Source organism: Protobothrops mucrosquamatus, unplaced genomic scaffold, assembly GCF_001527695.2.
Source record: "Protobothrops mucrosquamatus isolate PMUCROS unplaced genomic scaffold, P.Mucros_1.0 scaffold_222, whole genome shotgun sequence".
Classification (NCBI taxonomy): Eukaryota; Metazoa; Chordata; class Lepidosauria; order Squamata; family Viperidae; genus Protobothrops; species Protobothrops mucrosquamatus.
The window spans coordinates 18,154-33,254 of record NW_015386298.1 but is presented as its reverse complement, the minus strand read 5'-3'; the positions used below and the strand labels follow the sequence as shown (position 1 = coordinate 33,254).

The 15,101-nt window shown below is 35.9% G+C and overlaps 1 protein-coding gene across 1 annotated transcript in view; it reads left to right on the top strand.

Annotated features, from left to right (window-relative positions):
* The window catches only part of LOC107298786 (glutamate receptor ionotropic, kainate 2-like), a gene marked incomplete at its 3' end in the record, with an annotated part of 218,718 nt that extends 209,689 nt beyond the window's left edge, over window positions 1–9,029 (top strand). The window contains exons 5-6 of the mRNA XM_015828153.1: window positions 1,860–1,913; window positions 8,856–9,029. Of these exons, the coding sequence (XP_015683639.1) occupies window positions 1,860–1,913; window positions 8,856–9,029 (228 nt within the window). The remainder of the gene's footprint in view (window positions 1–1,859; window positions 1,914–8,855) is intronic.
* Window positions 9,030–15,101: the final 6,072 nt, after the last annotated feature.

Sequence of the window (15,101 nt, the reverse complement as noted above, 5' to 3'; positions counted from 1 at the left end):
GGGCCTGACCTAGGGAGGATTTTAGGCAGGGATAATTTTAAAAGTATTTAATTCGAAACACAGCTTGTAATATTTGGTTTTAATTCGGCTTTTATCGGGGTTTATTTTCTGTATTTTTGTATTTTGTAATTTTTTGTATTTTGTGTTTACTATTTGTTTTTAATATGCTGTGAACCGCCCTGAGTCCTATGGGAGAAGGCGGTATACAAATTAAAATAATAAATAAATAAATAAATAAATAAATTTTGTTGGATAGCGCCCATTGTTCGAGGATCTTTTTGGATCCTGAGTTTGTCTTCTGGGGAGTTGGCTACTCCTGCCTGTTTGGTGTCATCTGCAAATTTTATGAGTTCCCCTTCAATTCCCTCACCTAAGTCATTGATGAAGATATTGAAGAGTACTGGGAGTAAGATGGAACCTTGTGATACCCCACTGCTTACTTCTCTCCATGTGGATATAGTGCCATTGAGGACTAATCATGGAGTATGGTTTGCTAGCAAGCTACAGATTCATCTGGTGGTGATGTTGTTTATTCCACCTTTTTCTAGCTTACCAAGATGTAGGTTGTGGTCTACTTTATCAAATGCCTTACTGAAGTCTAAGTATACTATGTCCACAGTATTTTGCTGGTGTATTAGTTTAGTCACTTTGTCGAAGAATGAAATAAGTTTGATTTGGCATGATTTGTTTTTAACAAACCTATGCTGGCCACTAGTTATAACTTTGGTTGCTTCTAGTTGTTCGCAGATCTGTTTTTTTGGCACCAGGGACCAGTTCCGTGGAGAGAGGTTTTTCTGCAGACTGGAGGGGGGCATAGTTTCATGCCTGCACCCTGTGGGTGGGGCTTTGCTTGTTGTTGCAGACCAGTTTCTGGCATACCATGGCCCAGTGCCAGTCCATGGACTGGGGGTTTGGGACCCCTGACCTAACTGGTTTTGGATTGCTTCTTTACATACTCTGAAGTAAAAAGCAAGAAGAATGCCAATAATCAAAGGTGCATCAGCTCATTTTTTTCCCATCTGGAAGTCCTCAATGGCCTATTTCAAACCTATTTGCATCTCTAACTGGCTGCTAGTTTAGGCAGATCTTTGTCTGGTTTAAAATTCTTTGGGGTTATTTAATCAATTTAATGTAGTGACAACATCATGAAGGAGAATTCTTATTTATTAATCAAAGAGATGATTAAGAAAAGCCTAAAATGGGAAGCTGAAGTTGGTTCAGCTTCAGGAGGTAGAAAAACTACATTTATTTAGTATTTTAATTATATAATTTGCATTAGAATTTACATATTAGTCATATTAGACATAAATGTAAAAAAAATGTTGGTTCAGAGCTCATATTTGGTGCATGTCTTCCTTCTTGCAGAGTGGGATTTGGATTTAATGGCCAGCATTCTATTTTAGCTTCTTTGACTCCATTGTTTTTAATTTATTTTTCTTCAGTGAGTATTCATTATATAATAAAAAAAACTATAGAATACAGTAAATGCAATTAATGCCACATCTTCCATTAGATTTTTTGGTTGGCAATCACAATAATAATAATAATATGCTTCTTTCATATTTGCAACACTAAACAGTCTACTACTAATAATGTTTCTATCTACAGTTTCGTTTCATTAATTCTTTTAATGGCCGGTTATCTGCTCTAACTGCTTAAGAATGATTTGCTTGGCCTAATTTTAGTATAATTCTAGGCCTATACTTTTATGCACATCTTCGTCTCAGGGGAACTTTCCATTGTTCTCATAGGTGTGATTAAAAACAGCAATAGGAATAAAACCGTAGAAATAATAAAGTGGTATTACCTAACTTTTTTAAAAAAAAAAGTTAATGCGCATACTGAATTTTTCTTTACAGGCTTTAGCAATGGGAATGATGACAGAATACTATCATTACATCTTTACTACACTGGTAAGTAGCTTTAGAAGAATATGCTAATGGTCTCAGGCATCACTCTAAAGCATTCTTCATTAGATTACTTGACAGTAATAATAAAAGTATTTTACTGAAAATAAAAGCATTTGTAGGTTCATAAGGGGAAAAAAAGTATTTAATGTTACCTTTATTTGGAATGTGATTGCTATGGCAACTCTGTGATCACTGACAAACAAGCTGCTCAAAGTTGTTTAATGGAGGCACATGCCAATAAGAGCTGGTTACTTCTTCTGGGTTTCTTTCAACATGCTGATTTTTGTATTAAGGAAGGTTGTATACCTAAACAGCGAGTATTCTCAAGCTATAGGTCACACTCTTTCAGGGATGGGTGGGTGAAGAAGGCTTCAGGGTTAGGGTGACACTGTAAGTAAGAGAATATGTGTAGTTTGGGGCTGAACCGTGGAGTCCTTGGTGCTCACTGAGTTTGTTTGTCTGCTTGAGGACATTTTGTTACCCAGTTAGGTAACATCACTGGCACTGGATAATGAAATGTCTGCAAACAATCAAGCTCAGAGAGAGCACCAAGAATTCCTCAGATTATCCTATTGCTATACAATTGGTTGCCTGGAGAATCGCTGGGAGCCATACTCTAGTATAGTTTCAAAACCTTTGGGGACAACAGTGGGCACATGGTAGAGTCCTCCTGCCTGTTTGGTGACTTGAATTGTCTTTTGATGCTCTGGACTACAAATAGAATCCAGGAGAGGTTCTGTTTTTCTGTGCAGTCATGGCAGAGTTTTCAAGATAGTTTAAGATTTTCTCGATAGCGTGTTCTATGGGTGATTTTTCTAGCATATTCATTGCTGTATCAAATCCATTTGGTTATGTTTTGGGAAACCCATTCAGTTGTTAGCAAATTCATAGTATCTATTCTGTTGGTTTAAATTTGGATTTACTGCCAGGACACTTTTCATTTTAACCTGTTTAATGTACCTATGTAATGCTAGAATCTCTTTCAATGGAGCAGAATGAATTGAAGTTATTTACTTACTGTTGCATAACACTAGTAATGTCATGACTACCTATTGCCATTCTTTTATGTGTCCTTGGCAAAGAACAAAGTAGCTAGAAAGGGGCATCTATCATGGTTCCGATGGTGTGAGATGGTGAAATTCAATAGGATTGCTCAAGGAGTGGCTACTTTCATCCACCAGCTTTATTTGCCACCTATAGATTACAGACTTTATTAGCATGAATAATTCTGGATTGTTTGTTTTGATTTAGATGTGCTTGACTCCAATTGACCCCTGACAACTCACAGCAGAAAACAACAAAACAAATATATAATCCAAACAGAGTACCTAGCAATAAATGGAATGGTTATCCAACAACACATACTCTATTGTACACCACCCTAGACTAGGATGGTTATCAATAACCCATACTCTACTGTACACTACTCTAGACTAACATATAAAGACCTGGTGGTTCTCCTTAAGAGAGTTCAACAGAGTGAAAGCCATTCATATTTCAGGAAGACAGCACTTCAATGGTCATACTTGATCAAAGGAAGCTACAACAACCCTGTTGGACTAAATTAGCCAGGCTACACTATGGAAGTTAGGTGATCCCTCAAGTAACCAAACTCTAGGCCATGTAGGATTTAGGTCATAACTAGGACCTCGAATCTGCCTGGAAGGAAACCAGAACCAGTGCATCTAATGAAAAGAGTAATACATGGCATACCAAAGCATAATTATCACGTCCAGCACCATTGCATTCTTAGAAGCTTTGTAGCCAGCAAACAGAGTGCAGGAATTATATGTAATGCAGTTGTGGGCCTATAAGCTGCCTAAATGGGAGAAGCAAGCTTCTTTGGCAAAAGAGCATGGGAACAGCTTAATAAGTAAACAAGCTCTATGAAAGAAACCATACAATTAGTAAAGCACAAAAAGTTCTATATATGGCACTTAATCCTTTGGTCTAATTAAATATTCCCATTTGCTTATTAGTCTTGAAGGAAAGGAAAGTTAGCAGGAGGTCATGGATTTTCTTTCGTTTTTTTCTTCTTCTTTTTCTTGGAAGAACTTCAGAAGTTGACAACTAAGGTAATTTGGAATATGCCAGCCAGAAGATAGATATTTTGCTCAATGGAGCCATGTAACCTGTATCACTTTTGGCTCCTCTGCTTTATTAATTACTTCTTACCTGACACAGTAGAAATCTTGTCCAATAAATTTTCCAGTCACAGTGTTTAGCTGGGCTGTTTGGAAGTGTACTTTCTCATGATTGATTTGGAGTCTAATGTAATACCTCGTTAATTCTCTCTGAACTGTTGTGCATATTTATTATAGTTTTGAGTAAACAGAAATGTGTTCAAATTGCATAATTACTTATGCAATTGTCCACGATGACTTGGAAGCAACCCAGGTATAAAGGAAAAGAGCTTTGAGTCATTATTGCAAGTAGCTTTGCACCTGGCCCATGCTCAACAAACCTAAATTACAGGGATTTTTGCCATTGCCATTAATGTCATGCATTTCTTTTGCTTATGCCATCTGAATAATTCTATTATATTTCTATAATATAATAAAAAGGGGCTTTTTAAAATATATTTTCAGTCTTACTATCTCCTTACCACACAGTATAATTGACATAAATTGAATTGTTCTATGGGTGACCCAGTCCACTATAACAAGTGGAGCCCCTCATATAAATCTTAACATTTAATGGATGTTTGTTTGCCCAAACCAGACTGCCTTAAAATAGGAATGGAAGTGCAGCTTAATACTGTGTAACATAAAATGTACCATGTGGTACAGACTCAGAAGAAACAGATTGATGTTTTAATCAATCTGTGAAAAATGATGTGATTACCTCTTATTCTAATTTGAAACATTAACTGTGTTTTCACTTTGGAATTATCAAAGTGCAATTTATCATATTGTACTAGCTCATCTAGGGAGGCAGACTAGGTCTCTTTCTCCTCCTCCTCCTCTTCCTCCTCATCACCATCTTTATAAACTATCACCGTTTATATTAACAAAGTTCACTGTATTATTCCAGATACTTTAACCTTAAAAGGTAAAAACAATACTTTATTCATCTATTTTAAAACACTAAACTTTTCTTTAAAAACATTTCTAAGATCAAAAAGTTTTAATATATCTTTTTAGAACTTTTTTAACTTTAAAGTTCACTTTTACTTAGACCAATAAAGTTCCAATTAACTCCAATTAACTCTTTAAATTTAAATCACTCCCTCCAAATTGCCCTCATAAAATAAAATTGTTCTTCTTGTATACATCCTTTTTAAAACTCTAAATTTTTCTTTAAGCTAATGCATCTTTTTCTTTAACTTTAACTTTTCTTTAACTTTCTCTTAACATAGATACTTTCAAATACACTTTCAGTAATATGTTACAAGCTTTAAAAATTAGTTAAGCATTATATATAAAGGGGAAAAAAGTATTTTCAGACCCACTTTACATTAAAACTTTTTTTCAATTGCAAATATCAGAACGATAAAAATCCATCCGAATGTCAATTGACTCATGTAGTTTAAGTCATTACTTCCATCTTACAGTATCTTCATGAAATAAAATCTTTTTCTTCTCTGGAATGTTTATCAAGTAGTTATAAACTTCTCTTTTTCTCAAGGATTTCTCACCCTTGTGAGTGTCCATGAAAAAAGGAGTCCCATACTTGTCCTTTGAAAAGTTGCAGATTTTCTTGGAATTCTTCTTTCTATTGTGTTGGGAGGTTTATATTTAAACCATCATAATAAAAGTTGGTGTCAGGTTTATATTCCAAAACTGCAATTGACTCCTCTACATTGTCAGCTACTTGTGAAATTACCTGGGTGGTTTAGTAACTTTCTACACATATTGCATCTCTGAAATAGTTTGAGTAGGTTTTTTTTAACATCCTTGGAGCATAGCTGATCTATGTCCCAAAGGTGCTTTTTAAAGAGGCAACTGGACTTTCTTGTTTTTCTTTGAAGACGTTTCACTTCTCATCTAAGAAGATTCTTCAGCTCTGATTGGATAGTGGGGAATATGAAGGATTTATATTCCTTGCGGACAGCTGGTCATTTTCATTCTTTTAGAGCAGGGGTGTCAAACTTGCCACATCATGTGATGTGTCGCGACGTGTCGCGACTTTTCCCCCATTGCCGGAACTGGGGTGGGGGCGGTTTCGGCATGACCCATCCGGCCCATGGGCCAGCAGTTTGATACCCCTGTTTTAGAGATTCATTGAGGGTACTTGGAGGTTTGTCTGTGTCCTCAGGGTCACATGAGTAGTTCAAATGGATGTAGAGCTTTCTTGGAACTGCTGAAAGGACTGTTGTGGAGATGTACTTTTTGCAGAGGCACAGGCTGTTGGGGATGAGTCTGTGTTGTCTGCATCTCAAACTGAAACTCAAATGGTTCCTGTAGTCTTCAGAGCTCAGGAAACTTCTTGGATGAGAAGTGAGAGTCTTCAAAGAAAAGCAAGAAAGTCCAGTTGCCTTTTGAAAAAGCAGCTTTGGGACAACTATGACTTGGATGACTGAGAATCTCCATAGACATTTAGCTGGTCTATGAATTGTTGGATTTTATTTAAGGATTTTTCAAATACATCTCTAATAGTTTGCTCCTCCATCTTCTTACTCTTTAATCAAAGAGTAGCTTTTTTGTAAGTCACTGAATAATTGCTGGCCAATCGGAGATCATAAAAATCAGAAAGTTTTAGCCACTCATAGCAAAGCAGACCAAGCTACAAATGACTAAAAATAATAAACTAGAACCACAACTTTCTACCCTTATATTTCTCCATCATTTTTTTTTAAAAAAGATACTCCACACTTTCTTATTTAGCTTGCCTTAGCAGCCTTCTCATTGTTTAACAATGAAGAAACCCCCAAAATGGCACAGATCCTCAAAAAGGAATAACAGGCTGTGGCTAAATATAGCCTCTATTAGTTTAATCAAGATTAATAATCCTTAAAATTATTAAGAAATGAAAGGCACAACTTCTGTTTGAAAAATAAATTCCAAAATAGCTGCTTCTTCAACAACATACTGATTGCAGCCTCACTCCCCCAGCTGTCTGTTTTGAAGCACAGCTCCTGAAGCTACTTGCAGATCTTTGCTATATGGAGGATCTTGTGGGATGAGTCTAGGACTTTCCCTAACCCAGGAGAGTCATATAAACTAAAGGAATGCCAGTTCCTTCTGTTGGAAGTTGAAAAAGCAACAGCCAAGGAAAAACCCTTCAGGGATCTTTCCCTGGGCATATCGTTTAGTTGGCCATCTTCACTGGAAGTCATGGAGTAATATTCTTAACTAATCTGGAAAGAATCAGATTATTGAAAACAGACCTAGATTACCCCTAGATGTCCCCTAGATGGAAAAAAATAGTCTATGAAATTAAACATTATCTATACGTCAAGAAATGGAAATACTGAAAATCAGAATCCTTTCCCCCTTGTTGTCCAAGTCTGCCTTGGAGATTTGAGAGACAAGTCTAGGAAAAGATGAAAAGTAGAGAAAAATAGTAGATTCTGTTCATCTTAACGGCTCTTTAGCAATCCTTATTCTGGAAAAGCTTTTCTTGCTATTCTTTTCTTCATAGTATTGGTTCTGTTCAATCATGCCAAACCTTTTCTGCAGGGTTGTTTGCTTTCATGTTTTGGGGTCAATAGTGCAGTAAAATGAGAGTGGCTTGTGCATGTTATACTGCCATAATTGCATTTTGTGCTAGTATTCCAAGTATGGTCAACATAGTGTAGCTTTGAACATGACTTCTGGAATATGTGTTTATATTTACTACTATCTTCCATATTGTGCCTAGCAAACTATCTAAACTTTCTGTTATTTTTCTTAAGCAGACTTTTAATGGGAGCAGGAGAGAAATATTATAAATGTAGACAAGCCTGAAGTTAGTAATGATGACACTGAAGTGACAAAATATGTAGATGTTCCATCATAAACTTTGCCTTTTGATACTTGTATAATACTGCACACAAGTTCATAAGAGATGGAATTTGTGGCATGTCACAAATTTCATCACCTACTTGGCCTGTGTAAGTAAATAAGTAACACATGCACTTACAGATTTGAGTGTGTTTGGATTAGGAACTTCCTTTTATTTCCTAACATATAAATTATAGCCAAACATTGTAAAAAGATTTATTAGAGCAGAATTATTACACAACCTTTGTGTAATGAAGACTTATAGGTTGTTCACAAACAGCAAAGGATGTGGCTCAGTGACTTTCCTTGACAGTCTATAAATGCTTATGTTAATAGCTATGGAGTTTTGTTATGACTTAGTGCAGAGTCTCCAACCTTTCTGAGCTCACGGCCTGGAGGGAAGGAGAGCAGCTTCCAAATTGGTGCACACACGTGCATACAAACAGCACCATGCACATTGGTGCAGCACTAGTGGCCCCATTTGTGCATGCGCAAATGGGCCATGCACACCAGCCTGGTACTAACGGCCCCATTTGCGCATGCGTGAATGGGCTGTGCAGACCCGCCCGGCACTAGTGGCCCAATTTGCATCAGCATTTGAAAACAGGGCTACCGACGCTAGTGTGAGTGGGGGGAGTATGCACACACACATGTGCACACCAGCCAGCCCTTTCCGCGACCCACTGGCCAAGAAGCCATGGCCTGGTAATGGGCCACAGCCCATAGGTTGGGGCCCCCTGACTTAGTGGACATGTAGAAACATCCTAGAAGCATCACACATTTGTGATGTTCATTGGGCATTATTATCAAATCATTTAATTCACGGCTGCATTGGTGTTGCATATGGTTGTCAAATGCTTCAGAAAGCACACAAATGGTTAGATGTATTGTTTTGTTATCATTGTTACACATGAGAGAAGAAAAATGTTTGGAAACAGAGAGATTATGTATGGATGAAATATCTAAAAATATTTAAATATTTAGATAAAAATATCTAAAAATATTTTCTCCTTTTCTTTAGGACCTCTTTGCTCTTGATGTGGAGCCTTATCGGTATAGTGGAGTAAACATGACTGGTTTTAGGATTCTAAATACAGAAAATAGTCAGGTGGTGTCCATAATTGAAAAGTGGTCCATGGAACGGTTGCAAGCTCCTCCAAAACCTGATTCGGGTTTGCTGGATGGATTTATGACGGTATGAACACCAATTAACCTACACTTGTCAAATATTTGATATTATTTCCTATTTTTTTCTTGGGTATCTTTGATTGTCTAATTGCTCACTAAGATTATGTCCTCCTTTATGCCTCAGTTCTGTATTTTATCTCAGTTTCTGGATCTGAAAAGTAAAGTATAACTGTCCATATTAATACTCCAACAAATGACTTGAACAGGTTGGTGAGGTTATGTACCTAACAGAGCCATACGCCCCAGCCATACATCATGGATGTTTAGAGTTCCCATGCTAATGATAAAATCAACTATATTAAAAGGTTCTCTATATTTATGCTTCTGGTTTGACGCTGGGTTGATAAGCTACTGGCCTTCCCTTTTCTGGTGTTATGCAGCCATGATGGGAATAGCAAATGATCATCATTGTTACTGTGAACCACATATTGTTATTTATAAGACAAACACCCATAAAGGTTTTCTAAATCAATCAATCAATCAATCAATCAATCAATCAATCAATCAATCAATCAATGTATTCTTTTAACCACAGAAACAATTTATGCATATTGCAGCTCTATAGGACAGCTAGAAAGAAGACTGTGCTGCTAAATACAACATTTATATTGCCATTCCTGAGTTGATGTCAAGCCTAAATGGATAGTCAGAGAGGATGCCCTGGCAACTCAGAGTCCAGATCTCTTTTGATTAATGGACACACTTATTCAGACGAAGAAAGGTGGGTCTTCCCATAAAAAGAACCCCGAATGTAGTTTGAAGCAAGTATATATAGATTTCTTATTTGTACTTAGTTACAGTACATAAGAGGAAGTCAGCATGCAGTAGATAAGCTATAGACATTATAAAAAATACTCAGGTATGCCTTCCGTGGTTTCGATCACATGTTTAACCCACAGGCTCGTAGTTTCTTGTGGAACTTTCCACAATCCTAAAGGCCTGAATGTTAATTCTGTCATTTCAACATAAGAACCTTTTGACCAATTGTCTAATTATCAGAATTCTGATTAATACCATGTCCTCTTTTGGAGAACTTCAGCTACTACAAACTTGACTGCATCCTTTTATTTTAGGGCTGAAATATTTATGATTAAACATTTGTGTTTGCAAAAAAAGAGCCAAGGAGGAGTCAGAATTTGCTTACAAAATAAAGAGTTGTTGCTAGCACTGGACTGCTTCCATTTTTTAAAATACACTATGCTTATATTGCTGAGACATCTCATGTTCTCTTTTGTCATAATAATACAAGACAATAGGAAGCTCATTGAACTTCCCTGTGTCTGGAAAAGGAAAGACCCATTATTGGTAGTGGTAATACAGTCATTTGTCACTATATAAGTTCGCAGAGCTTATGCATTTCTCTCCTGGCTTTATGTCAGAGCTTGAGTTGGAAATAAAGAAAAAAGGAATTGGATTCATTTATGGAGCCTCATGGCTCAGTTAACCCCTTTAATTGGTTCCTAGGAGCTATCACTGGAGCCTGTCTATTCAGCCACAAAATAATGAATGTTTTGTGTTTTGTACTCAAGTAGGGTGCCAGTGGTAGAAGGTAAAACTTTTCAAGGAAGTTTATTTTATTTCTCGACCACTGGTCAGTTCTTTCTGTCTTTGTGGCTCCTGTAAACCTATCCCTGGTGCTCCATTTCTGAGGCTGCCTAAGATGACCATGTCTGTATCTCCTAGGCAAACATGGTTTGTAGACTAAATGCCAAATCTAGCTAGAATCTAGAAACAACTAAAGCAATTTTTCATTCTTTTCTTCTCTCAACAATCTTTCTCCTTTCCCATTTCACATCTCACTCTACTACTCACATTCTTGCTGTCCTGTTCTCTGCCTCTTCTCTTCCATGTCCCCATCATTTTCTGCTTTTTCATTCTCCCTCTTTCTGGTGCTCTTATCATCATAACAGGCCATCTCTTCTGTAGCCCTCAAGATCAGGATCCAAGATCCCCTTCTCTATCTTGTTCTTGCACTTATACCTTTCCTATTGTAGGACTCAGCCTTTCTTCTCCCTAGTTGCTCCTGATCTAGAACCAGATCTCATCTCCCTTCATTATCTCCGGCTCAGGATTCCTCAGCCTCTGCTATCTGTCCAGCACAGGTACCAGGCTTCTTACAACCATTATTACTGTTGTTACAATTTCTAAAGAGGAGACTGCAGGAGAAATATAGTTGGTACTATGAATATGCATACATACACACATACACACACACAGCACTTAGATAAGCACTCATAAATGCACATTAAAATAAAGGAGACTCCATGTCAGCTACCTTGAAATTCTAGAAAATGTATGTGCAAGTAAATGTACAAATAAATATATTGTTCTAGAACACATGAAATAAAAAAAACTAACTACCTTTAAAAAAAGTTAAATTCCAGTTCAGTCCTATTGATATTTTATATGTAATTTCTTATCCAAATCACTTCTCAGTTTGTTAAATTGTTGGGATTTGGTTGTATGACTACTGAACCCTTTGTGATTGTCCACATAATTTGCCTCTTAAATACATGAAGAGGCCATTCCAGGCACATCTTCAGTTGGCTGAAAACATTAAATTTCAGTTTGTTGAATTTGTATAAAAGATAAGTAAAACAACAACAAAGCATTATTACAATCTTAGGCCAGATAACACCACATAGAGATATACACCTAAAATTGTTGAGAAGACTAAAAAATAGGCATAAAGTATAATAAAATTTTAACAATATAATTAATATGGTAATAATAACTTAAATACCAGTGGCAATCGCCAAGAGTAGCACTAATTTTCAGTCATTGTCGGGACAAATATAATAGTGGTATAAAATTAGGAAACTGAAACATCAAGACTCCTGGTCAGATAGCAGTAAAGATAACCACTGTATTTTCTGCCACAGAACTTCTTTAAAAATGGGATAGATTAATGTTTTCCAAGACTACCTGTTATCAGAGCAAGGAAGGAGGATGTGGCTTAAGGACTCCTGAGTAACATCAGTCCTTCTTATCTGACTAAATCTTGCACTCCACATAGCAATATAATTGTGAACTGGTCTGCCTCAAACATAATAGAGAGAGAGAAAATGCTGCAGTGCAACATTAAAACTTCATAAATGCTAAAGAAAATCAAAAGGGTCACAATTCTATCTCTAGATTATTTGCTCAGTAGGTTTTAGAAAGCATTCTTTATTTACACAAGGTCATTTAGGAACTCATAATGTGTTTTGTAAGTGGAATTATTCATCGCACTATCAAAGGTCAGCCTTTTACTGTCTATCACTGAGTGGTATCTATTGCAAGTGCACTGTCACTTCAAATATTGTTTATATAAAATAAATTCAGAACAATATATAAAATATAAATATAAATTATTTGTAAATATAAATTATTATTACTGTGTGCATCTACTTAATTGGAACATATGATAGCAAGAAAGTTGTTTCAATTTCCTATCCCCTGGGAAACCGATTTATCTTAATGATACCAATGGCTGATTATATGGAAAAAAAAAGCATTAGCATAAAAATCTGTCTAATGGGCATGCATCTAGCTGGTGCCAATTAGTTAAATGCCACATAGGCAGGTGTTTGTTGGCATAAAATTGTGACTTCTGGACACATGGAAAGAAACCAACTCAAATGAACATTAAATTCTTTTTTTAATGAACAGATCAGCTGCCTCACTCAAGAAAGAAGAGCTTTTAATGGGAGAGTCAATTTTCATTAAAGATGGACAATAGTGTGCTTCAAAAATGTTATGCAATGTGTTTAACACCTGGTCAGAAATGGAGGCTGTAATCGCCATTGTATTTAGAGTGATTCCCTTTTCTCTCATTGGCTATTTTTGCCTTTTGCACCGCGTGGTGTAAAAATGAAGCCACAGCTGATGAGGTTCTGAATAAGTTACTTTGTACTCTCTCTCTCTCTCTCTCTCTCTCTCTCTCTCTCTCTCTCTCTCTCTCTCTCTCTCTCTCTCCATTTGTGCGTGTGTGTGTGTGTGTGTGTGAGAGAGAGAGAGAGAGAGAGAGATTGATCTCTCCATGTGATCAATTGAAACAGGGTACATGTTGAGAGACTCTATTTGTCTCTCAAGTTGGTTCCCATCTGATGCATTATGTGTTGGCTCTCAACATTCTTTCCTTTATGTTTGGAGATAGATCCAGAAATTATCTATCCCCAAAAATGGCTTTCTACCTGCACATCCATCTTGTCAGAATCTTATGTGTCCTCCTCAGAATCATCCAGTGAATAAAGCTTTTCAATGACCAAGCCAACCATTTGAACATGGTATGTTAGAAAGAAAACACATAGGAAATAACTTGGCATCCAGCACAAAGATTATACAATGAACTATGATATGTAAGCAGTTTTGGGATGTATATGTTAAAGCATGTCTTAGTTTCACATGTCCAAGTTTTTGGACATTCTTTCCATTAGTAGATTTTCAAAGCCATAATGGGTTAACTTGGTTTTGGGTTCATATGTGTGGCCCATAATCATTTAGCTATAATCCTTGATGATTCAAACTGAGTTAGTGTGATGTGTGCTTCTAGTCATAGCAGAGTGCAAGGCTGATATAACAAAAATAACTATGCTCATTGTAAATTTGTTAAGTAATTACCACCATAGAATTTAAGCGAGTCAAAAAAGTTTAATAATATTTGAAACTATACTCAAAACTATTCCAAATTGTCTTCATCAAGAAATCTGAATAAATATATTAATAATTTTCAACAGAGGTTAACATTAATTTATAATATGCTTGGTGAAAAACAGATGTTAATTTTTAGTATTTAGTAAATTGCTTCTTTAGCAAATTTTATCAATTTTGTGGCAACTGGGCATTGCTTTAGACTCCAAGAGCTGTATCCTGCATGTTGGAACTCAAATCTATTACATCGTGAAGAATAATATTTTATAAATATTAGAGTCAATAGATGGAGTTTTTATTGCTATTCATCCTAACACTGTACCTTTGAAATGCTTACTTATAACTACAATTAATCTACAAGTCACAGTCTATATACTGAACTGAATAATTCTTGGGGTAGGGATTTTGGGTTTTTCATAAAGTTACATATATTCTATCTCCTTTTCCCCATATTACTTAGCATAAAAAGGATAATGAGGATGATTATTTGTTTTTCAGAGGCATGTTAGATATAGACATTTATTCCCAGCAATATACTATATTTCTTTCTATTTACAAAAGAAATTAATCTCTTTTGCTAAACAATCAAGGGTATTCATCAAAATTCTGCTCATTGTAAATTTGTTAAGTAATTACTACTATAGAATATTCTATAGGAATATTCTATTGATCTTCTATTCTAACATTTTTCAGCCTGCAAAATACCTAGTGTCATAAATGATATGTAGCTACCAAAGTAAATGTTAAAATAAAAAGAGGGAAAATCTGATTTACAACAGTATAAGATGAAACTAGGTAACTATATCTGATGATAGGTAAAAGCAATTAGCAAGGAAAGCTATATTAATGAGCCTTCAGAGCCTGGGGGTCATCTTAATTACATATACTAAGCTGTGACTTGCAGCAAACTGTATTTTGAAAGATTAATATAAGAGCAATTGGAGCAATTAAGTTATATGATATTCCTGAGAGTCTGAGACCTAAATTTACATTTCCCCCCATAAAATATATACACTCAGTAACCTATACTGTATACTTATCAATGTTGGGATAAGAATGTAGGTTTTATTTATTACCTCAGTTCACTCTCTTTTAAAAAAGAGAAAAAAAATCAATTGCATGTCATGTTTAAAAGTATCTTTTAAAAATGTTTTATTAATAAGGGAACTGGAAAATTAGTCACTGTTCCTCAGCTTCTCCAGCCTTTTCTTAGGCTAATTGCAGTCAATGATAGAAAGTAGAAATGGTGGAATTATGGTGACTTGAGGACTGTTTTTAATGTTTAAAATATTTGTAGTCAGAACCTGCAAAACCATGAAACATCACATTTTGCTCTGAAGTGTTCTGAACTTGGAATAAAAGAGATCAGATTCTGGACAAAACTAGGGACATGAGTTATTCTGCTGCATCTTGGGACATTTGAAGTGATCAATCTCAGCTTCCAGCT